Source organism: Gobio gobio (genome assembly GCF_949357685.1).
Source record: "Gobio gobio genome assembly, chromosome: 7".
Classification (NCBI taxonomy): domain Eukaryota; kingdom Metazoa; phylum Chordata; class Actinopteri; order Cypriniformes; family Gobionidae; genus Gobio; species Gobio gobio.
Genome location: NC_137103.1, coordinates 28,702,908 through 28,729,431, shown reverse-complemented (window position 1 = coordinate 28,729,431; position 26,524 = coordinate 28,702,908). Strand labels below are relative to the sequence as shown.

At 36.8% G+C, this 26,524-nt stretch overlaps 1 protein-coding gene across 1 annotated transcript in view; it reads right to left on the bottom strand.

The window, feature by feature from the left end:
- Positions 1–26,524, bottom strand: part of thsd7ba (thrombospondin, type I, domain containing 7Ba) — a gene marked incomplete at its 5' end in the record, with an annotated part of 214,769 nt that overhangs the window by 75,889 nt on the left and 112,356 nt on the right. The window contains 4 exons of the mRNA XM_079822385.1: positions 8,929–9,032; positions 12,544–12,676; positions 14,449–14,564; positions 25,211–25,439. Of these exons, the coding sequence (XP_079678511.1) occupies positions 8,929–9,032; positions 12,544–12,676; positions 14,449–14,564; positions 25,211–25,439 (582 nt within the window). The remainder of the gene's footprint in view (positions 1–8,928; positions 9,033–12,543; positions 12,677–14,448; positions 14,565–25,210; positions 25,440–26,524) is intronic.

The window sequence follows — 26,524 nt, the reverse complement described above, 5'->3', positions numbered from 1 at the left end:
ACGATCAAACACAGCTTTAATACAACAGTCATTTATGCCACTTAAATAAATGTGATAAACATTGCTCATAAGTTATTCTACACTTCAGTCAACACCAATCCAATCAGCCTCGTCTATGGACAGAAAATATGCGACATGACAGTTCTTCAGGCATTGACGTGGAAGCAAATTCATGGAAATGTATTTGCAGCCGAACTGCACATGGTACGGAGACTAAAAGCCATTAACTTTCCCCCATAACTCTTTCTCCTACAGCGCAGATTTCAGATCCTCTCACATGAAAATAGTCCTCCTCTGCATCACCACCACTGAAGGACGATAAATGATATGCTTGGCAAATGCGAAGCAGCCTGTTACCTTTTCAGCACACTGCATCCATTCCACCCACACAGTGATGTATTCCTTGCAGACAGCAGAGATTGTGCCGAGGACTTTTCCCTCACTGACTTAAATTTGCCACTCTGCCTCACATGATGACATGTTTTGACACTGTCCTCTACAGCATGGCTGGTTTCCACTCAGCAGAGGCTTTTCAAGGGAGCACAGTTAACACAGCTATAACAATGACACTTGAAGGGAACTTTTCAAAATATATGGCAGAGCTTATAATTGGTTCACATCGTTTACACAGTATTATTAAAGAACGGAAAAAAAAACAACAGGCAAGCTTTAATATCGAAACAAATTAAATTAAAAAAATGCTTTTATAGAACAGTGGCAGCAATATCGGAAAAAAAATATTCAATTATAATTATTATATAGTTCATTAGATTAACTGTAGCCTTGCCAACATTTCTGAAAGGAAGTCTTATGCACACCAAGGCTGCATTTATTTGAAGAAAAGATTAGTAAACACAGTAACAATGTGAAATATTTAAGGTAACTGTTTTCTATTTAAATATATTTTATTATTTTATATTTTTATTCCTGTGATGGCAAAGCTGAATTTTCAGCATCATTACTCCAGTCTTCAGTGTCAGATGATCCTACAGAAATCATTCTAATATGCTGGTTTGGTGCTCAAGATTTTTTTTTTAAAGGTGGGGTAAGTGATATTTCAAAAATGCTTTAGAAAAGTGTCTCGGGCCGAGTACCAAAACAAACTTGTAGCCAATCAGCAGTAAGGGGCGTGTATACTAATGACGGGGAGAAGAGATCGCTCAGTGCACATCATTATTCAAAAGATATGGCACACAGGACGGACATTAGCCGAGCAGAAAGAGAGACATGGCAGATAAAAAACAAAAGTGGAAAATGTCTGTGAAACAAAAGAAGGCTTACGATCAGGCAAGAAGTAGGACCCGTTTAAATATCGGATCAGCTTTCCAGCACTGGAGAGAACTCAAGGAGCGCTAAGCCCTGCAATCAGACACGCCGAGGTTGCTTTATTTCTTCTCGATAGGCGAGTAACATTGGTCTTGTTTTGTTTCACAGAACTAATACATGCTGGCTTTTGTTTGAATATGCTTGTGTGTCATGTTCGCTTGTTTGTTCATTTGCAATCATATTGTCGTTCACTTCAGCTATGATAAAGACCCATACATTTCCACACCCTATAAGTCTGGAGTGTCTAAACCTCCACAACTGTCTGTTTCAAGCGTCAACTCCCAAAGTGTGTCCGAAAAGTACGATAATATACTCCTAATAAATGTTTGTTTCCTCTTTTAGTGATCGATATAACCCTCTAATCTTATCATAATTGTAATATATTTGTTAGTTGGACACTCATGCTCGTGCCATCGAGTTGTTCATGAGAACTGTGTTTGACTTTTTCATTGAACATTCAACATGATACCCTTGGACGGCTGGCACAGCAGATTCCGCCATAGTCGTTGCCTGAGTTGCGTACGTATGTGTGGGGCGGAGCTATCAAAATAGGGGCGAGACCCTTTAGGCGTAGGGGTGTGTTTGTTTTGGTGATTTAAAATTTCTACATCGGTTACCAGAAATCGCTAACCCTACCTTTAACTAACATACTGTCCTAGAATCTAAATTATACAAGTGTGTGTGTGAATGAAAAACATGAAAACTGAGGGTAGCAACTCTACATCCTGCAAGGATTAAAAGGACAAAATAAAGGTAAACATTGTCACTAAACTGCCCAATTGAAATTTCCCAATTAAATGTTTCTCTCTTCTAATTAAAACTTTCCATTTCCAAGATAGAAGAACTGTATATCAGTCTATAGCTGGATGAGCCACAGGCAACCACACTGAATGTGGTAGCATTTTTGTGATTTTGAAAACCTACTAAATACATTGTATCCCATGTTATCTTGGGTGTGGTCTCTGGCAATACCATTATACATGTGTCATGGCATTCTTTGAAGTACTTTGGAGTACCATATTTTACTGTCTGATACCATGACTGTATTATTGTACCACCACAGTACTTTTTGTAAGGGTAAACGAAAACAACACGTATATCCTTTTTCTTGCGCTATCTTAACTTTACAAAGGATAACTACATAAGAAAAAGATTTAAACCAAGCAAAAAAGCACAAAAAATAAGAACGACTAAATAAATACATAAGTGATATCTCCAGTAAATACCATTTTATTTTGTCTTTTTCAAAGATTTTCTTCACTGAAACATTTACACTTGCACTTTATTGTGCGCTCAGATGGAATTTTGCCCTTTCAGCTACAGCTACACCAGAGTTTATTTGTTTTTCCAATGTTTAGTAGGTGTTCGTTCTCCACTGCGTGTGCCACATTGATAATTAATACTGTATCGATTTAGATTTGTAGGACATAAAATTTCAAACCTTGCAGATCTGTCGAACAGGCTCTAAACCGAAGGGAGGGAACAACTGAGTTTAGAACATAGAACAAAGACCAAAGTGTCAAAATAACATCTAGTCTGCATGGACGTCCCCTTCCCTAGGGCAATGTGATGCTGTTATCTCAGAAAGTGACCCTCTGATGTCTTTGAACAGGCATGCATGTACACATATGCCTTTAACACATCTTATTGATTCCTATTTGAATTTCAAATGTTGCTCTTTGACCAAAGCATTTGCTCTCTCAACTTCAGAGTAACGTGGGTGGAGATAGTATATAGACATGGGATAGTGTTTTAAGAATACATCATAGTTTGCTTTTGTGTGAAAATGAAAGACAAAGCCATTTTATTTTTTCACACTCTCCAACTTCTTGTAAGCTCAATGGTATATGCATATATATATAATATATGGATTATATAATTATATGGGATAATGAAGAGTCATAAACAGATTAAAATAAGTATTTAAATATATTATTGTTCAAAGGTTTTTTTTTTTAAAGAAAATAATACTTTTGTTTAGCAAGGATGCATTAATTAAATTGCTCAAATATGACAGTAAAAGACTCTTATTTCAAAGAAATGCTGTTCATTTGAACTTTCTATTCATCAAAGAATCCTGAAAAAAAGGATCACAATTTTCACAAAAATATTAAACAGCACAAATGTTTTCAACATTGATAATAATAATAATAATAATAATGTTTCTTGAGCATCAAATCAGTATTTTGGAATGATTTCTGATGGATCATGTGATGAAGACTGAAAATTCAGCTTTGCTATCACAGGAATAGATAACATTTTAAAATGCATAAAACAGAAAACAATTAAATAAAGTTGCACTGTATTACTAATTTTCTGTATTTGTTGATCAAATAAATGCAATTTATGCAAAAGTCATCAATCAATTATACAATTTAGTGTTCATTATACAGATCTACACTCACCTAAAGGATTATTAGGAACACCTGTTCAATTTCTCATTAATGCAATTATCTAATCAACCAATCACATGGTAGTTGCTTCAATGCATTTAGGGGTGTGGTCCTGGTTGTCAGAATGTCAGAATGGTGAAGAAAGGTGATTTAAGCTATTTTGAGCGTGGCTTGGTTGTTGGTGCCAGACGGGCCGGTCTGAGTATTTCACAATCTGCTCAGTTACTGGGATTTTCACGCACAAACATTTCTAGGGTTTACAAAGAATGGTGTGAAAAGGGAAAAACATCTAGTATGCGGCAGTCCTGTGGGTGTCAGGACTGTTGATGCTAGAGGTCAGAGGAGAATGGGCCGACTTATTCAAGCTGATAGAAGAGCAACTCTGACTGAAATAACCACTCGTAACAACCGAGGTATGCAGCAAAGCATTTGTGAAGCCACAACCTTGAGGCGGATGGGCTACAACAGCAGAAGACCCCACCGGGTAGCACTCATCTCCACTACAAATAGGAAAAAGAGGCTACAATTTGCACGAGCTCACCAAAATTGGACAGTTGAAGACTGGAAAAATGTTTCCTGGTCTGATGAGTCTCGATTTCTGTTGAGACATTCAGATGGTAGAGTCAGAATTTGGCGTAAACAGAATGAGAACATGGATCCATCATGCCTTGTTACCACTGTGCAGGCTGGTGGTGGTGGTGTAATGGTGTGGTGGATGTTTTCTTGGCACACTTTAGGCCCCTTAGTGCCAATTGGGCATCGTTTAAATGCCACGGCCTACCTGAGCATTGTTTCTGACCATGTCCATCCCTTTATGACCACCATGTACCCATCCTCTGATGGCTACTTCTGGCAGGATAATGCACCATGTCACAAAGCAAATAATTTCAAATTGGTTTCTTGAACATGACAATGAGTTCACTGTACTAAAATGGCCCCCACAGTCACCAGATCTCAACCCAATAGAGCATCTTTGGGATGTGGTGGAACGGGAGCTTCGTGCCATGGATGTGCATCCCACAAATCTCCATCAACTGCAAGATGCTATCCTATCAATATGGGCCAACATTTCTAAAGAATGCTTTCAGCACCTTGTTGAATCAATGCCACGTAGAATTAAGGCAGTTCTGAAGGCGAAAGGGGGTCATACAAAGTATTAGTATGGTGTTCCTAATAATCCTTTAGGTGAGTGTATTTGGCCAATCAGAATCAAGAGAGCCTGAAATGATATGTTTTGTTAACAAAATTGAATAGTCATTCTGAGCATTTTTGTACGTTTTGAGATGAGATGACATGTCTCCCAGGGTTTCTCCTGCCTACTCTGTCTCTACTAGCTTCCTTTTCTTTCTCACACTCATTCCCGGTTCCCGCAGTATCCCAGAGACAGAAAGGTTGACAGTAGTGACATTCTGATGGGAGCGCCCAGGCTGCCCATTTTTAGCACAATTATTTCCCCTCTCTCCTCAATCCCTATACCACTCGCTTTCAATTTATCTCCTCTCCCTATTGTTAACATTTTATTCTTATCTCGGCTCATGACAGGGATCAACTTAATAATGCAGCCACTTACAAAGGTGACAATGTTTGCTGACTACTCGAAAGGACATGGCAGATAACTTTTAGAACCTAAAAAAAGACTCTGTCAGACATGCCAGCTAAGCTCCTCAGTACTCATTAACAGCACAGGCCGAGTGCACAAAAAACCCAGAAGACGACTCTTTTCATTAGAGTAAGACTTTCATGTGCTCCTAAAATGAAGGTTTCAATATGTGGGAATCTAAGCCCAATTAAATGACTACTGAAGCTCTGCACAATACTAAGACAGTTCCACATCCACCCCATAATAATGGGAACTGATTAACTGAGACATTTTAATCCATAATGTGAGAGAAAGATTAGTATGTGTGGTATAATCAATATATGTGCCTTTTTAAATACCCCTGGCGTGATTCAGTGGACACCAAAGACTGCAGCGAGTTGCTCAAAACATGCAAAATTAGACAAAAAACCCTCTCAGGAAACAAAAGCTTGTAAACGACAAAGCGTTGAATACTGGCAGCAAAAATTCACCCTAAAACAATTTACAAAGAATATGTGGCGGAAATTTCTGTCAGCTAAAATTTACCATAGCAGAACCAAAAATAGTCATTCACTTGCTGTAATGCAAAATACAACCTGATACAGATTTATGCCATGTGCAGACAGTTTCATGGACCATGACAGGAGCATTTGTTGTACTGTTGGTTGCTAAAGTAAGGCGTTCCTTAACCTGTCTACACTGGAATTCAGTCATTCACTTTCAATGAGAGTTGGTGATTTAAGGTAATATGAATGACAGTGATACAAACAGGTACAAATAGGGCCTACAGTTAACAAATGCGAATATATCGCCAGTTTGGCCAGCAAATTCACTCAAAATTATGACGAGTATCCAAGTAAACATAGTCGGTTGCAAACACAAAAGTGTCACAAAGTTTTGGCTGGTGCATTTTCTTAAGTTTCTGGCCATTGGCCCTGGGTACAAAGGTGTGTAGAGTTTAACTTTATACAAACAAGCAGTGATATAATGCAACCACCAGCGTGATCTCACTAGTGAAAGGTATCTGTCTATAAAGACTTATTGACATTGGCATTATACATCTTACATATTCATGCTTACAAATCTTTTTAGGTCCATAGGACATTGACTAGTATACTACTAATTTAATTAAATATTAATGAAACATGTTCAATGGCTTCATTTATTTAACGCATTTGATTAATTTGACATTTTAACTGATAATATTTGGTGTGATTTCTGGTGCTGTATTCAACTTGCTTCATTTTACTTTATATAATGGTATATTGCAACAAAAATTATGGTGACTATATACATTAATCATATTGTCGAGTGGTGGTTTGGTTTAGGGTAGGAGTAGGGTTAGGGGCTCCAACATATCAATTTAACCGTTCAAAACTTTGGGGTCAGTAAGATTACATACAAAATACAGTAAAAACAGTAATATTGTGAAATATTACAATTTAAAAGAACGGTTTTCCATTTCTTCAGAAATCATTCTTAATATACTCATTTCCTAATCATTTCTTATTATTTTCAATGTTGAAAACAGTTGTGCTGCCTCATGTTTTTGTGGAAACCATGATATTTTTTATACATAAATGTATTGTATCTTTTTGACAACAAACTTTTGAATGGTAGCTTAATTTTCTAAAGTATTTATGTTGCATACGTAAATATTTTTATGCTATAGATGCTGAGTGTCAATACACCCATACTCTCAAACAAACAAACAAACAAACAAACAAACACAGGAATACTAATGAGATCAGGCCAGACTACCAATGTGAGTGCAGACAGTGGAGCTCACATGGTCACTAACAGACACAGTCACTCTTATCACCTCACGTCTAACTCTCACTGAAAATGAATGACTTCTGGTCGCTCTGTCGCTGCAAATCTGTCTGAGGAAGCACAATATGTGTGAGGTTCGCGTTAGTTTTGCAGAGGTGTCTGTCTTTCAGGTTCATTTAGTTTAATTTACTGCATTGCCTTCAAGCCCTGTTATTTATTTTGGAAGATGCTGATGGAGCAAGTGTTCTCAAACACAGCAGGAACTCTGCGGCTGGCTCATTTGCATCTGTGTGTCGGAGAGCGTCTGTGTGCCTGTCTCTAGCCACCACTCCACCTGAGTACGCTGAGAAAAATCAAATTACATCAGCCGGGGATGCTTGCCTAAAATACAACAATAAATCATCCGTGTACATAAACAACCTGCGTAATTTGTAATCACTACACAACGGTAAAACAAGAGCTTAGTGCAGTTGCGGTGGCGGTACTCGCTGTTAGTTCTTGTGGAATAAAAAGCAGAAACGAATCGGTGAACATTCGTAAATTAGCCAAGATTTATTGTTTAGTTTAATTCATGCCTTCATGCAGTGAGATCCAAGGGGAGGTCAACACTATGTCAAGTGCCGTTTTAAATAAACCATGAAATTGAATCTGCACACAGGCAAGTGCTCTCTGCAGTCCATCTTCATGTAATCCGTACCCTAACCTTGCTGCGGGGGCACTCGCACTATAGCGGCTACTTGCTAGTCCCTATTTGAATCTTCCATTTCAGGATAACATTTACACAGACTTATTATTCCTAATGAATGGCCTCATTAATTTTAATGAATGCACTCAATATCTGGAATAATACTGACCTTTGACTCGGCACAAAAATGTCAGCTTTCTTCCATTGTACAAATATGATATTCTGATAAACCTCGGAAGGTCAGTAAAATGTCACACTACATTGTGTCTAAAAGTAATAACTTCTGGATACAATCATTTATTTTAATTTGATCTCAACAAATTCAAGGTTTCCATGCAAATGTGTTTGAATATTACTGAAGATATTTGAAAAATCCATTTATGAGTCAAATTATTTTGATAGGCTTACAATTTTGGGTTATCATACTCTTTTACGTTAACACTTTATAATAACTACAATATGTCATTATCAAATAAACATATACATTTAACTATGAATACATCTATTTTCATACAAATCAAAAATGTGTTATATTTCTCATTATGTGAATGGACACTAATGTCATGTTTAGCAATATATAAACATAACTATTTTCATCAATAATATGTGATGAATATTTATATTGTATTACAAAAATTAGTTAAAATACAGTATTATTTGAATAGGTTTCGACATTCACACAGAGATCACACATTTGCCTGTGATGACAAAATACTTCATCAGAAACTGTACTATACTCAAAATAATAGAATCACTATCTGGAATAATATGACATTCACACAAAAAGGTCAGAATATGTTAATATTTCAAGACAGAATATGTTTAAATATGTTTACCAACATCAGAAATATACAGAACAGCTCTGTAAATCATAAAGTTTGGGTATGTTTTTTAAAGCATTTGTGCCCCGAAGGCAGACTCTTCCTTTTACATTGCCTATGATGTTTGACAGCTTTCACTTCCATTCTGTCATAATCACACCGGGAGTTGCGGCATGCTGCATCAACATTTCACTCACTGTACAGTGCCAATGAACAAAGCAGAGCTCAAAGCAATGAACACATTCATATATGTGCAGAGCGATGCATATAGCTCAAAGGCAGACCAACATCAGGCGGCTATGTTGCGTACCATGAGAATCTACTCTTTTACATGAAGCACACTTCTCTTACCTCGCATCTCTAATCCTTTACCACACGATTCACTCGCTCCCGTCATTCCCTGCTGGACAGAATCTGGGACGAGAGTACATGGATGCCATCTGTGTGTCTTCCATCTGAAAAAGAGATGAAGATTTGTAGTGATGGTTTGATGTTGGAAAAAGGTCCCCTGAGTTGTATCATGACATACATTTGTAATGCATTTTTATAGTCCAAAAGACAAGCATTTATAAGTATACTAGGTATCATTTAGGTAATAACAGGTAGCATGTAATACCAGAAACAACACGTGTAAGCAGACCTTCCAGTATAAACACAATGCATATCAATAGAAGCCTTATGGTTACAATACTTAAATCAGTATTAACCAGACTGATGCTGTCACAGTCTTTTATGATGCATGGAATTAATTGCCTTTGTATTCAGGGGGCTTTTACAGGAAAATGAGTTTCGTCTAGCCTTGCAAATGAGAAAAAATGGTGACTGTTAAATAAATCCTATAAACCAGTGGTAATGATGTGCTGCTTTAAACGAATGACTTTGTTTCAGCATCCTAAACAGTTTCTTGTTAATAGTTTTAATTACAAAGGATTTCAATGGCAGATGCCAATGCTGTCTTCTAGAGATCAGAGTGGTCATTGGTTAATATGAAGTAATACATTTACTAGACTAGTTCACTGTAAATACATTTTTAGAAGTGCAAATTTTCCATGCAAGTTCTCAACTATCAACTTTACTAAAATATTATAGTATATATACTAGAGTTGTAGTCGCGAGACAATTTTTTGAAATTTTTTTTGGTCTCGTCTCCGTCTCAGACTCCTTAGGATTTTATTTCAAAACCAGCCACAACTGCGTGTATAACATTAAATTGCTGGTGCATCATCCAATATATTTTTGGTAAAATCATGTGTGATTCGATGTAAAATTTCCTGCTTCAAATGCAATCATGAACTTATTTCTGATTTGATTTCTTCTGTTACTGTTGTGCTGGGTCAGAGATGAACAATGTCACCAAAGTTAATACAAATGGCTACAAAATTGAATATATCATTGCAAAAAAAGTAACTGTATGAGAGCTTGTTTTTATATTATAACATAAGGGCAGTCGTGGTCTAACGGTTAGAGAGTCAGACTCGTAAGACAGAAGTGTCTCTTAATAAGTGTGCGCTAACTTGGATGGGTTAAATGCAGAGAACAAATTCAGAGTATGGGTTAGAATATTTGGCCTTCACGTCACGTCACGTCACTTTCACTTTTTAAGATATAATTAAGCAATATCACAAGAGCAAGAGAGCGGTTTTCGCAAATATGAGAACGACGTGATTTTATACAAACAGTCATTTTTATAATCTCAAGATTATTTATGCAGATATACCAATTTAGATGCAACTCCTGTGCCACCTCTGCAGTGCAAAGATGAATTTTGTTGATAATGATTTCATTTGATTGGTGAGAGCTCTATATAGTGTCTTATTATTCAAATTGTATCTAGTGATTAAATATAAGACAACTCTCAGGCAGTACATGTGGATCTTTATTTGAATTGAATTTAAGGAGAGCTGGTCTTGGTCTTGACTAGGTCTCGCCTGCCTTCGTTTTGTCTTGGTCTCAGCCCCTCAAAGTCTTGGTTTCAACCCACAATGGTCTTAGTCTTGACTTGGGGTGCGTCTCAATCAGCTCTCTAGTTCAGTAGTCAGAGCACTAGTCAGGGAGTCGGTCATTTTAAGGGCTGTCTCAATCGCAGAATCCTTCCAGTGCACAGAAACATTCGCTCCCTAAAAAGTCCCACAATGCACTGTGAAAACCAGGGTGCATCGATGCTCACTGCTGCTTCCTTGACGGAAGTTCTGAAGCACAAAACTAAAATCACGCGAGCCAACTCACTACACATAACGACACGCGATAGATGTTTTTAATAATACAAACCATTATTTTATTATATTTCAGCATAAACAATTTAATGAACATAATCAGCTAACATGTTTTATTTATTTACACGTGAAATGTTGCACGTATATGTAACAAGCAAAGTATTTATCATAATGTACTTTAAATAATATGTACATGTACACAACGTGCAAATTAAAGAACACAGACACAGCTGGATAATTTCTATAATAACCAACACAATCTACCAGAAAACGTCTCGTTTGAAACATGCATTTTTTGGGAAGTAAATAATGCCGCAAACACCAGTAAATTGATGAGCTCAAACCTTAGTAAATAACCTTGCATGATTCATTTAAATACTCTCCTCCCATAAATTTTGCGTCTGAAAGGGAAACTCCTACAAATGCAAATGCAATAAGCAATAAGTTCAGCTGCAAAAATAACTTTTCAGTGCAAATTTTTCACTGTGTGACTTAAGTAAATCCTGACCGTAGTTTTTTTTAAACTTTTAGTAAATCTGGCCCTAGGTCTCGGTTTGGATGGTCTTGACTACAACACTACACCTTGCATGTGATGATTTATTACAAATAAATCCTTCTCATTTCAAATATATCCACATTTAATTTAGAGTGAGCATTTGAGCATTTAAGTATTGAATTCTTAAATACACTACCATTCAATACTCCAAGTTTGTTGTCGGTAATATTTTTTGAATGTAAAGTATCTTTGCTTACCTAAGCTACATTTATTTGAAATTAAATATTGAAATTATATAAACATTTAAACTGAACAAAAATACAGTAAACTGTAGTATTGAGAAATACAATTGAAAAACAAAAAGTTTTAATATATTGTAAAATGTCATTTATTCCTGTAATGGTAAAGCTGAATTTTCAGCATCATTTCTTCAGTGTCACATGATCCTTACTATATATGCCGAACATCAAAAAGTTGTTCTTGTTAAAATATAATCTTTTTTTATAATATAATATTTTTGTTAAAACTGTGAAGCATAGACAGGTAAACAGAACAACATTTATTTATATAATAAAAGTCTCTTTTGCTCAATTTAATGCATCTTTGCCAGATACATGAATTCATTTCTTTCAGAAAATAAAATCTTCCTGACCTCAAACAGTGTATGTCAGTGGAGCCTCATTCTTATTCAAGAAACCTTGTGTCCTTATCCCATGGCAGGTGCTTTTTCAGGCATTCAGAAGCATTCGTTGAGATTTATTTGCATGGTGTAAAAGCATGAAAGAGTCACACAGTGTTCCTAAGATACAGATTATCCCATCTGAAATGTTTGTGTACAACATGTTTTTATAGAAACAAAATGTTGTCTGTTACAGCTATGATTGTATTAACAAATCAACCTACTTCTATTTTTGTGAACAAACCTTGCAGAATAACAATTTCAGAAGTTATTACAACTGCTAAATCGCATTCACATTTATTCATGAGGCGGAGAAACTTGCAAATAGCTCGGCATTTACTTGCACAGTAAATTACAGCTACAATGTGTGACTTGTGTATTTTGTGGAAAGTATTGTGAGTTTACAAAACAGCGTAGAATATATTTATGCATTTCACACATGCGATTCTGAACAGCTGTGAGCATTTGCACAAGTTTTTTCACTCCACAAAAGTGAAAGAAAACAGGCTGGACCGCAGACATTGTATTGGTCTAGCTGATAAATTGGTAAACAACTAGAGAGACTGCAGTTTACTCACCTGAAAGTAGGACAAACCAGAAGAGCCTCACATTCTCTCTCTTCATATAAAGTATCTGGACACTCTTGACCCCCATTGGCCGCCCGCTGGATGATGATCCTGTATCGTGACTGTGAGGGCACGGTGCTGTTCACTGCACAGTTCACACAGAAAGAAAACATTACTTTCACCCATCTTTCACTTTATTAGTATTCTGACAGTGATTACCACAGCAGGAACAATTCAGAGAGCTCTTTAGATAAGAGGTAATGATATGATTCTCTGGTGGAGTTCACTTCCTGTTCCCTGTATGGATCCTAAGCTGATGTAACGACTTCATTTAACAAACGATGTAAGGCTCATTACACATTGCTAATTACTAAAAGACTGATAATAGCACAATTAAGAGGGCGAACTCATTAACAGAAGACCCAACAGGGTAAAGCACTCTATTTACAAAAGGGGTATCAGTTATTTAAAACATTTCTTCAAATGTTACCATTTGATTCAATCATAATAAATGCCTGTTTACTGGTTTCTTTAGTGGAAGTAATTGTCAATTAATAGTCTCATTAAAACGTAATAAAACCTTTATGCTGGTAAGAATAATAAAAAGTCCCTCTGAGAACACAAAGTATGTGGTCTGGCTTTCGCTGCTTTTACAGCAGAGGTGTATGACATCACATCCCAGCAGGTTAAAAACGTGTGAAATCTTGTTTTCATTATTATCAACATACTGTCCTCATGGAGGTAACTATTAAGATTGTTCTTTATTAGATAAGAGAGAATGGGGAAATGCTGAAATCTGATTAAGATGTTAAATAACATTTAAAATCAGCAATAAAATCTGCCATGAACTGTCCCATAAATGTTGTTTCTAATGCTCAAATAACATAAAAAGCTTTATTTTAGGTTAGTCCAGCCAATGCGCATGTGTAGTAGTCCCAAGTGAGCATCTCAGGAAACTTCTAACTGTGGCTGCAGTGACTTGATCAACTGGCGACTGGCTCTTTTATTTGGAAGGCGGGACTGATTCCACAATATTGCGGAATTGCTTTATGACTCAAATAGTACACATTTTAAAGTTGCAACTGATGTGGATGTTTTAACAAATATACAAGCTTCTTAATTGTGCTTTTAAATCATTGAAATGCATGCCCCCCTTACTTCCATTGTGACTGCATTACTATAACAAGAAACAAAACAGAGAGTAAGTTTTTTGTGGTAATTATAATGTGCATAATCCAGAATATTCCTTTAAAGAAATGGTTCATCCAAAAAATAAAATTCCATACATATGTTGTTGTTTTGTCCTATGGATCACAAAAGAAGTTATCTGACAAAACTTAACATAGGTCTTTCCATACTACAGTTTCTAACTAGTGGACAAGTCGTATGGGCCACTTTTCCAATACATTTATGGTGCTTTTTATGGAGCTACAGTATATAAAGTTCGGGGTCAGTAAGATTTTTTTTTTGATAAATAAATACTTTAATTCAACAAGGATGCATTAAATTGATCAAAAGAGACAGAAAATACATCTATATTTGAATTTCTATTTCAAATAATTTCTGTTCTTTCATATGTATCATGGTTTCCACAAAAATGTTTCAACATTGATACAAATAAATGTTTCTTGAGCAGAACATTAGCATATTAGAATGATTTCTGAAGGATCATGTGACATAAAATGATCAAAACATCCAAAAAATATTATCGAACTCAAACTTTTGAACGGTGATGTACATGATCACTATTAAAACTGTCTACTTATGTGTTGCACGGGAAAAATAAAAGCATACAGTTTTGGAAAGACTTGAGGGTGAGTAAATAAACACTTTTTATTTTCTGGTGAACAATCCATGTATGTGAGGTACCACTGAAATATCACCGCTAAAGGTTGTGTGAAGAGATTGTATCAATACCTGGCAGGCATGTGGTAGGGCAGGCTGTCCATTCGCTGAAAGGAGTCACAATACAATCTTTCCTACAGGGCAGTAAACAGGTTTGAATGGTGTCCGGTCTGACAGATTCTGGACACCTATGACACACGGAGAACAGAGAGAAGGAACATCAGTGATAAGCTGCCTTAATTCACACAGCAGTTGCTCTGTCCTTGACCTTTCACCATGGGTGCAGATATCATCTGTGCTGGCCCTATGTGCAACTTGATTTACTGTACCCCACAAACCCAGACATTATCATGTACAGATACACCACAGTTACAATGACACTATCTGTGCAACAGAAGACCACGACCACACTGTAGGGGAAGTTGATGTAATATTTATTGCATCTTACCAGCAGAGGCTGCAGCTGATTGTATCTGAGTGAGTATACGGTAAAGGTGAGTTATTTTGGTATGAGTGACGGCAAGCGAGAGCCTATGTGAGCCTTTATATTTCTTAAGAGAGAGATAAAGAGAGAGTGCCCACACAGCCCCCTATACTGTACGGTCTAATCTAATGGAAAGATCGCTTATTATTCAGTGCTCTAAAATCCCTCTTATCGGTCGATCACAGTGCTTCAAGGTCACATATTTTTGTGATATTGATTATACATAATGATTGTATATTTGGCAAACAATTTCCAACATGTCAAAAAATAGCCCAACTTCCAACATGGATGTACACTACCATTCAAAAGTTTGGGGTTGGTTTCAAAAAGTAGTATCTTATGCTCATCAAGGCTGCATTTATTTGATGCATTAAACTACAGTGAAAACAATAATGATATGAAATATTATTACCATTTTAATATAAATGATTTCTATTTAAATATATTTTAAAATGCAATTTATTCCTGTGATGTCAAAGCTAAATTGTCAGCATCATTACTCCAGTCTTCAGTGTCACATGATCCTTCAGAAATCATTCCAATGTTGATTTGGTGCTCAAGCATTTCAGAATTCTTTGATAAATATGAAGTTCAAAAGAACAGCATTCAAAAAAAAAAAAAACATTATAAATGTATTTACTGTCATTTTTGACCAATTTAATGCATCCTTGCAAAATGAAAATATAAAAAAATCTTACAGACCCCAAACTTTTGAACAGCACTGTATTATTCTGCAGTTTTATTTAACAAAAATATTAACAAAACTTAAACTGTCTTCATTGGAATAAATAAGCATACCGACATTTACTTTCCATCTAGTACTTACTTTTTCCCATAACAATGTACCTGTTTCATGCCTCTCCTAGCACTCTCCGGTATCGGTTTCTTATAAAACATTAAAAGAAAATCAACTTTAATCAATATTTCATGCACATTGACCTATTTGATAAACAGCCATGTATAGTAGGAGGGTAATGACATTCTCCCTGGTGAATATATAAGGGATAATGTACAGCCAGCCGGTCATTTTCACAAAACACACCCTTTCAGGTTGAAACAAGAGCCATTATTTTGCGATAATGACTGGTTGACTGCACATGATCCCTTACATAGGGTGCATGTCCTACTGAGGAGTTTGCCTCGCGTGTGTCCTTGTGAGGGCGAGTATGTGTATGCTTTTGTTTGAGAGCATGTTGCTCCTTGGAGAATGTCCATCCCTCCATCCCCATTCTGGACATTTCATTTCCAGGCTCAGTTCCCTTCCCAGCATGCAGCAGTTCTAAAGAGATGCAGTGGGACTCAGCAGGCCTCTACCAAATACAGGCTTTGGAGAGCAGCAAACAGGACACATCAAAGCAGGGGACAAGAAAGAACAGAGCCATGAATCATCTGTTTCTCTCTCACTTTTGCGCTCTGTGGAGCAGAATGTCATTACAGAGGGCAATCACCCAAAGGCAATGATGCTACACAGCTTTAGGAGAGGAACAAAAGAGTGGGTGGAGGATAAATGCAAGAAATCAGTAGAAAGAAGAGACATCACTGAAGACAAAAGGTTGACGCTGTCTTTTCCTCTCCTTATGAAAACAAAGCACGAACAGTGTTTTTATGGATTGTTCCAGCTTAAAGGGATAGTTCACCCAAAGATGAAAATTGTGTCATCATTTACTCACCCTCATGTCGTTCCAAACCCATAAGACTTTCGTTCATCTTCCGAACAAAAATCAAGATATTTTTTATGAAATCTCAGAGATTTCTGTCCCTCCATAGACAGCTACGCAACTAGCACTTTGACGCTTCAAAAAGTTCATAAAGAGATTGTAAAACGAATCCATATGAATGCCCTACTCTTCAATTCATAAAGCAATTGAGTCTCTTCAGAAAATCTGGACTAAACCACTCTATTCATATGAATTCTTTTTACGATCTCTTTATGAACTATCTGTTCATAAAACTTTGGGGCAGAAACTGTCAATGGAGGGACAGAAATCTCTCAGATTCAATTAATAATATCTTCATTTATGTTTCCAAGATGAATGAAAGTCTTACTGGATTGGAACACCATGACAGATAATGTCAACATGAAAATAATGTCAGAATTTTCATTTTTGGGTTAATTGGAAGGGGCAAGTTTAAAGGGGTGACATCACTAACCCTGAAATGTACATAAACCCTGCCCCCGGGAACACGCAACAAAGGGGCCATGTTGAGAATTTATAGATTATGACATGACAGAATATGCTAATCAATGAATTGAAGATAGTTAACTCCACATCATCAACTAACCATTCAGGGACTTCTTGTTGCATTCAACATGTCACTTCTTCTTGAGTCTTGAGTTTGATTGTTTGTCTGCATGAGGTTATCAGAGCTGCTAACACAAGCTCTTGAAGCTCCGCCCCGTGAGCAGCAGCTCATTTGCATTTAAAGGGACACACAAAACGGCACGGTTTTGCTCACTCTCAAAAAGTGACAATTTTAACATGCTATGAAAAATGATATGTGGGGTATTTTGAGCAAAAATTTCACATACACACTCTGGGGACATCAGACACTTATTTTACATCTTGTAAAAAGTGGCAATCAACCACCCCCTTAAAGCCGTTATAAAAAGCATTAATTCACATGGTAAAAGCAATATACAACAAACTTATTGAATTCACAAACAATTAAAGTAGATTTCCCTGAAAAGAGTAAAATCTTTGACTGTTGTGTTTTGTTTGTTTCATCCCAACACAACAACTCTGGCTCAACCAATAAGTTTTTTAAAAAAGTTTTTTATCTAATGATGCAGAAATTACACATTTCTGCTTTAATAATACTAATAAAACTAATAATACTAATAATAAACTATTCTGCTTTATATGGTTCATTATCATATCTCTACGCAAATTAATTAATTGAATAATTGTTTATTCAGATTATTAATAATAATTATTTTTTCAACACTGTTTTATCATATTGCTGTTGCTGCCGTTTTAGAAAAGCTGTAAGTCAGTGCAGAAATGATTAATTTCCACTGGAACTATTCTGATTTGAATAGTTTATTATGCTATCTGTAGGCAAATTACTTAATGAAGTATGTGTTCATTACGATTATTATTATTAATTAATACAATTATGTTTTTGAACACTGTTTTATCATATTGCTGTTGCCACCGTTTTAGAACATGAATAATTCACCCAAGGTTGTGGATTAAATTGATTTCATTTATTAAAATGACAGTGGAGAGAGAGAGAAAAGGCAGGAAATTATGTGGCAGTGGAAAGAGTGTGGAGAGCGGCAGTGGAGAGAGGAGGAGGAAATTATTTGGAATGAGGGGGAAATAGCTCGGAAATCAAGCTTGAACTTGCGTCAACCACATTTTATTGGTCCAACAAACAAACAAATAAAAAAAAACCCCAAACAAACAAAGTATCATCCTGCTCCACATAACTGTACTTTCAAAATGGCTGAGATCAGGTAGCGGTTTCACATTTAAAGTCGCATTGCACCTATAAAGAACCTGGTTTGTTTTCCTCTTTATGCAAGCACATATATAAAAGGAGTATTAATAAAGAACAGGTCTAGCAGCAGTAAGATAAACAAACAACTCCCTGCTGGGTCATTTCATTTATCAGGGTGTTTAAATAGCTCAGCCTTGCTGTTTTAAATAGAGTGGAGTTATCTGAACACACACCACCTACGTATGAAATATCAGCCGCTCTCATCTGATGAAAGAGCATGTTCTATATAACTGATGTTCTGTTCTGGCAGCCTCCAGCACATGCAGCGGGGCACGAGGGATATGATGTGTGTGTGACACAAACACATAAATTCACTCACACCATCAAACACATTTATGCCATATACAGTACACCCATCTGTGATTTATGCTTACGTACATCTGTGAGTGAGAGCGTGTGTGTGTCAACAGACCACTATAAACCAGTGTGATTTGTTCTCTCCCGACTGTAAAGAAGCATAGATTACCAATTCATTTGTAAACAAAATTGTATTTGACACCTCTTACTCCTTAACACACACTATGCCTTTCAAGCTCTCGCAAATGCTCTCCCACTGTGAACTCAATGCAGGGTTTACACTGCAAAAAAATCAATACAAATAAAATAATAATAAAAAAAAAATCTCTATGATATATTTACTTGAGAAGTAAAAATGTGCAATACATCAATATTTGTTCATCTAGCCCCTCTAAAAGCTTACTAGATGATGTTAGATTCATGCTTGAATAAAATACTGTATATACAGTAGTGGCCAAAAGTGATGTCCGGCCAATAGGAAAATGTATATATTTACCCTTTATTTAAATCTTATTACAAATGTGTTAGGGCTGTCAAAATTAAGACGTTAATGCATGCGATTATTTTTCTTCAGTTTAATGCGTTAAAATATTTAACGCAATTAACTCAGCATCCGTTTTTCCCATCATCCTTTGACTAGCGTTATATGACCATGCTCTCATTCATGTAAATGTTTTAAATCATTCAAAAGCGACAAGACACAAAAGAGTGCAGTGCAATACTGCCATGCGTCTGTGAATCTCCTGTCTGTGTGACACAATGCCTGTTTTGTCGAGTGTCCTCGCAAAAACAATCTTAAATAAGTTAAACGAAGTCTCAAATGAACTGAGTTGTGAGAAAATAGGATGCGTGTTAGGCCCCGTCCACACGGAGACGTGTTAAGCTGTATATACGTTAAAATGTTGTACCGTATCAGCGTTTCGTCCACACGGATCCGTTGTTTTGGGAGCATGAAACTGATATTTTTTTAAACCGGGTCCCAGAGTGGATAAGTCTGAAAATGACACCCTTGCGTTTTCGTGTGTACAGCCAAATCCGTAAATTTTGTGAAACAGTGATGTCATCACACCACGTCCTGCACGGGAAAGACTAGAAAGGGATACAACTACAGGCACTGGACATGCGCACATCAATATTGCGTCATTTAATTACTGTATTTGCATTATTGTAAGGGTAGGTTTAGGGTGTAGGCGTTAATAAAACACATCTGGTATAGCACATTTATTTATTGTTATTTTATCATGAGGTTTTGCCTCACTTCCTACCATTGCTGTACCCCTTCTAGCCACAACTCTTCTTCTCCGTTTTTAGTGTATCTCTGTGTAAGAATTACAGCGTCACATACTGGCCTGGCATGTATACTACATCATTTTGAGTCGTTTTCATTGCTCTCGTGTGTACGCAGATATTTCTTGAAACGAGAAAAAAAAAAAGATCGGATAGAGAAAGTTCTGGCTTCGTGTGGACGGGGCCTCAGATTCATGAGCGGCAGATCTTAAAGTGACAGCAGCTGCTGTCTGTCATTAAAGGGGTGGTAAACCACGATTTCACTATTCTAACTTTAGCTAACGTGTAATGTTGCTGCTTGAGCATAAACAACATCTGCAAAGTTACAACGTTCAAAGTTTAAAGCAAAGGGAGATATTTGCTTTTAAAGAAATCAATTTCTAAGAACTACTGCAAACGGCCAGTAGGCGACTACAGACATTCCTCCAGGGTTGGTGACATCACCGAGAATATTAAATAAGGGGGGGTGAGGCCATTTTGTATTGCGGCGCTGTTGTGGTATAGTTAGGCTGGAGTGTTGTTGCCGCGATGCCGAGGAAACGCTGTTATTTTCATCCGGATTGCAGGTCTGGGGTACTTGCTTTGTTCAGCCTTCCTTGGGACAGGGGTGCGTTGCAGAGCGTTTAACATACAACATGTTATATGCACGTGTGTATGAGACAGAAGGGAACAGGCGCGTGCGGGGCTCCCGCAGCACATCTCACGGAGGAAAACTTCCACAATCTTCGCGAGTTCAATGCCGGATTTGCACAACGTCAGCTGCGTGAGACAAACGCGGCCAGTGTGTGAATGCACGACGCGCGCGGGGCTCCCTCCCGCAGCACATTTCACGGAGGAAAACTTCCACAAACTTTGCAAGTTCAATGCAGGATATGCACAACAGCTTGTCCTGAAAGCTGGATTTACAAACAGAAGCTGTTTACGGGCCACAACCTGTAAGTCTGATTTATTTTTCATCGATGTGTTTTCCTGTAATAGGTTGTAGCAAGGAAGTAAACAGATGACAACGCTATTCTGCAAACCAGTCTGTTAAATGCTCATTCATACTTAACGTTATCCGACGAACACCTAACGTTACAAACACTAACGTTAAAATCTCAACAGCGAACATGGCATTAGTGTAAATGATTCTTTGATTAAAGCTTTTATGTATTATTTATCTACAGGCTTGCTAAACATGGTTCTGTGTGCGATCACTATAGATCCGCAGTCTTTCCTCTTGAGGAATGAACAGGTTGAACAGGTTCTGCTCGATCATCTTCACTAAAATGTTCTGGGTCTGATTCGGGCTCAGATTGGTATGTTTTTATTGACGCCATTGTTTCTAATACTGACCAAAGCACAGCCTCCGGTAAGGGGCGTGACGTTTCCGATAAACGTGCACTGCGGTTAGCGAATCACAACACACTGGGCCAGCTAACCAATCTGAGCCCACTGCGTATTTTTGAGGGACTGGCTTCATACAACCCGGAAAGCATCAGACCGTTTTACAAGGAGGGACAGAGCAGTGTAGAATAAAGGTCAAATATATGAAAAATAATGCAATTTTTTTTAAAACGAAGCATGAACACGTTACACTGCACCCCACAAACACAATCAAGCCTTCAAAAGAATGTGTTTTACCACCCCTTTAAGGATAATCAAAAACCAAAGGAAAAAGAGAAATCACTCACTGCTCTTGACTGAATAACAGGTGTAGCTTTAATAAGGATTAATCTATATTTAATTTATAATTTATGCAGTGAAGACTGTGAAGTGCTTGTGAACTTTATTCAATTTCTGTATATACACTACCCGTTAGACCTACCTGAAAATCTTAAAGCACTGTTTAAAGGTTACATGGGTCAAAAACAACGAAAACAATAACATTTTGAGCATTTTGACAGGGCAAGAAAAAATCTGAACAGGTCTGACAGGGCCAATAGAAAAAAATGAGCCTTGATATATTGAAGGGCACATCAGGTATTTGTTGTTATTATAGTTGTTTTAAAGCCTAATACATGATAAAATGTATAGTTTTAAATTATACTGTGATGCTGAATAGCTATAATACATGGCTAAAATGTAGCCTTCTTTCATAAAAAGATGCCATTAAACAAATATTTAAAATTTAGGCTAATGTCTTTGTTGTTTCTAGATTAATTTGAAGATCAATTGTGAAATTATTATAATATACAAATATATTAAAAACTTGAATGTTAGGTGCAATTAATTGTGTTAAATTACATAAAAATGTGCGATTAATCAGTAATTTTTTTTATTGACTGACAGCACTAGTTGAAATCAATGTATGCTTTTTCTTGTGAGCTTTTTGCTTTTCTATGCATTTTTTGCAAAGTAAAATAAAACCTGAATCTTATTTTGCAAAATAATTCTGTCAGATAAATACCTTTTATAAAAAACCTTCCCTCATATTTAAAATATTAAATATTTTTCTCATATTTTGATGGATTAATCGAACTTGTTGGGTCATTAAAAACAAATATCCCCTACGGACATAATTTTTGACCATTGCTTTATATATATTAGGGATAGTGTTCCAAATTCCATGATGGTTTTAAAGCTATCTTAGAAGGTTGCAGAGAGCACAGAGTTACTCTTAAAATTGTTTGCAATTTTGCTTCTCATATAAATGCATCTTGTTTTAAGTATAGATATATAAAGAAAGAGAAAAACGGGCATGTTTTTCCAAACAGCACCCCTCCTGAAACTAGGGTAAAGCCCAAACCTATAACCAGGCCAGTGAAATACGCCAGCCCATAAACTCCCTTTACGTTGGTGTCATTAATATAACAGAAAGAAATGGATAAACGACTGCATTATTTATGAGCCTCTTTTCCAGATGCACAACACAATATCTTCTCCATGCAATGCAATAGAACATTTTATCTGACCCAAAGCACCATTACACCACTCTCTCAGGAAACATTTATCAAGGAAAGACCTGGGGCAACATGACCCTCTCATAGAAGAAACAGAGAGAAACAGTCCAGCCGGCACTCAGAGCCACTCACAGTACAACGCTGAGATTATTAACAGACTCTATGTATAAGATATATCTTCAGTGCAAGTAAACCAAGCACTCTTCCCTAGTTTAATGCAGTGTAAATGTGATGTTTGAATGGAAAACCATTAAAGCCGGATTTCAGGACTGTGTGGTTGTAGCAGGATGCCTCAAAGTCGTATCCCAGAGCAGATGTCTCTAATAATATCTAAATACAAACTAAATCTACATATATTTACAAAAGCTAGCAGAGGGAAATATTTCTCTCAGGGAAGTTCATTATTGACCAAATATGCATGTACTGCTATATGTACTTGTATTTGAAAATATATATCTGGGAGAGAAAATGCTGACAATGTTTTAAAGATAAAGCTATAAAAATGGATGATCCCATAAAGGAAACTGTCCAGATCCAGACACATTGTAAAACTGACATTCTGAATCAAATGGCAGCACATATTTGATGAGGTATTTTAAAGTGTTTGATAAGGCTGTGTCTATACTTCTTTTGGTGGAATCAGGGAATCTTAAGCTTTGTTCACACAGCACATAAATCCAGACAGTGCAGTCAATGTATGGTATCTATATTGGTTGCCATAGTAACAACAATGTCAAGAGTAGTAACAGACATAACAGCCGTAGCCATGAGCTTTTTACCCATTTATACATATTCCATGTCCAAAACTGCTCCCTTGTTTTATTATTAATTAATAGTGAATGGCAAGAGAGTGTAAATGAGATCATTTATTTGCAGATGTAATACGACGATTGCACTTGTTAGCATGATATTACAGTCACGCTGTGTCCAAAAAAACTGAAATCTGACTAGCAAATGAAATGCATTTCCAAAATCCGATTTTAAATGGATTTCAAATCACAAAAGGATATTTTCAATGAGGTTACTTGCTGTTCAGACTACAAACAACTAAAGGGATTTAAACTGCACCTATAATGGTTTTTCGAATATTCCTTTTCACATATTGTGTAATATAGCTCTCTGTGAATGTAAACTGCACATGTTCTGCACAGTTTTAAAGTCGTAAGTGCACAATAAAAAAGGTATTGTCTCCCAAAATAAAGAATCAACTCTAAACCGCCTTTACGATTCATTTAGATTTAGAATCCCACTGCTTTACAGTTCTGCGTCACTAGATCAGATATTTGCATAATGCCCGTCTATGTTGTACGTTGTCAGCCTGCAAACTTGAAGCCCTCAAACGTAATTTTACTAAAGACTGCTTCTCAAATCTCAACACATCTCAAAGCTCCATAGAATCACAATCTGTATGAGTATCAGTATGACTAATTATTGATGTATATATTTTCTAACCAGTGTTCCAAATATGTACTTTTGTGTTTTATATTGTGTAAGTTTCCGGCCAATTGGCTAAGTTTGTACCGTCTTACTAAAATACTACTGCTAATCAGCTTTGGGCCACTATTACCTAAAACTGTGTCTATTAATGCAGATTGTCTGTCGTTCTTACTACTTTGAGTAATGATAAAGGATGGAGCAAGAATTTTAATGTTACATCAGTCATTCACATTAGTGCTCGGCTAATGTATGCACCGTTATTGATACAGTTCCTGCATGTGCATAGCAATAAATTAGAAATATACACATGGGTTTGTTGATGGACGTACACTTGTTGATGCTGATGGTGAGGAATTACAGTTGCAACATCTCATAATGTACCTCAAAATGAGTAGTGTATAACTGAGAAACATCCTGCTCAAGTCATCCTTGCAATGGAGGTTCTGGTTGAATAACTAGTTCTTCCAATGTTTCATCATCGGACTTGTGTTCAGATTGATATGGTAAAATCATCATTACTGTCTTTACAGTGTGTACAACTGCTGAGCTTTAGGAAAAGTTCAGTTATGGTAATGGGCGTTTTTGTTTAAGACAGTGGCAGACCAATCACAGCAGACTGGGTCATCTGGCCAATCAGAGCAGAGTAGCTCGTGGAAAGGAAGGGCTTTAGAGAGACTGATTCATCCATCGATTTGTGAACAAAGCGTTATTGCCTGTATCTGACAGGTAAATTGCTCTATGTTATTTAATATTAATACTAAGCAGTGATCATCAAAGATTTGTAAAATATTCCATTTCAACTTCATGCTATGAGCAGTAGTGGAAAATCTATGTGCTTTAATAATCTAACCTCCTCAAAACGCCACTGCAAACACTTTTAGTGTGGTGTGTGGAAATACACAAATCCACAGATTATAAATTTCATACATAAAAAATAAGGCACCTTTTGGGAATAACCGGCCCGGCGCCCATTTTCATGCAGACCACTTTACGAATCTGCACCCCGACTGCACAGGTGGCCGTTCCGTTCCAGTAGCCGGTGCCATTTAGATTCATGGAGGAGTCTTCAATGCATGGTCCCCATGGCGACGCTTCCCAGTAGAACGTGATGCATGGATGATCATTACAAGTTCTCCACTCTTCCAGAGCCGTAGCAGCTGGACATGCCTTAGCTGAAATGAAAAAGATCATTAACTGCATTACAGATGGAGAACCCTCTCTTAAGTTTGCTTTAATGCTCCATAAAATGTTAACGAGCTACATGAGCACAAGAGGCATGAAACCGTATTCTACTGGGACATGTGAAGAGATGTAGATATATGAATAGAAGAAAAAGAATCATGATGTAATATCTGAACCCCCGGGATTCATTTTTAAGAAATAATGTCTGTTTTAAAACAGCTTCTTAAACATTCTGCCCATCTCTCATTGTTCAAACAAAGTTGGTTTCCTCACAAAATTACAACAACGTAACGAAATAAGTCGAATAAAATGAAAGCTGACAATAGGCAAGGCAAGGCAGGCAAGGCCCACCAATGGCTTGTGTTTGGGGTGGATCTTTGACCAAACAATGGAGGACTGTCTGAGAAACTTTTTTGAAAACAGTGAATATTTGATTTTTTATCACCACTCAGACTAGTAAAGACTCTTCCATTCATCGATCAACCATAAAATAACTTTTTTTTTTAGCTCATCTGTCAGCCTAAGATTTTATATTGATGCACCCCAAAACCTTCTTTCATCATTTTACTGTGAAATCAAATGAACATACTAAACCTGAAGCTGAATATGTATTCCACGTGTGATGCAGGAACACCTGTGACACGTTCTGTGGGATCAGCCTCCAAAATTACTTCTGCACTTTTTATAATTAAAAGTAATTCCTACTCCATCTGCCCTTGAAGCTAATGACATTGTATTGACATTCAGCCTTTCTCCATAACACAGGGACTCATTATGAATGTAACATAGACCTGAATATTAATAAGGGCTTGTCTGATTAATGACACTCGGTGGATGGTGTGTAGAGGTTGGGGTTTTATTTCCATTTTCCAGATGCATGGAGAGAAGTGTATGTAAGAGCATGCACAATGCTGTTACTCAGTATGCGTGTGTGTGTGTGTGCGGCTGCAGAGGGGGTGGGAGTAGTCTCTAGACTAAGGTATATTTAAGTCTTAATTACACAGCTCTTTCTGTCATTCCAGAAGGACTGTGTGTGATTGGAAAAGCCCACAGCTGTATGTAGGCAGACAGAAAA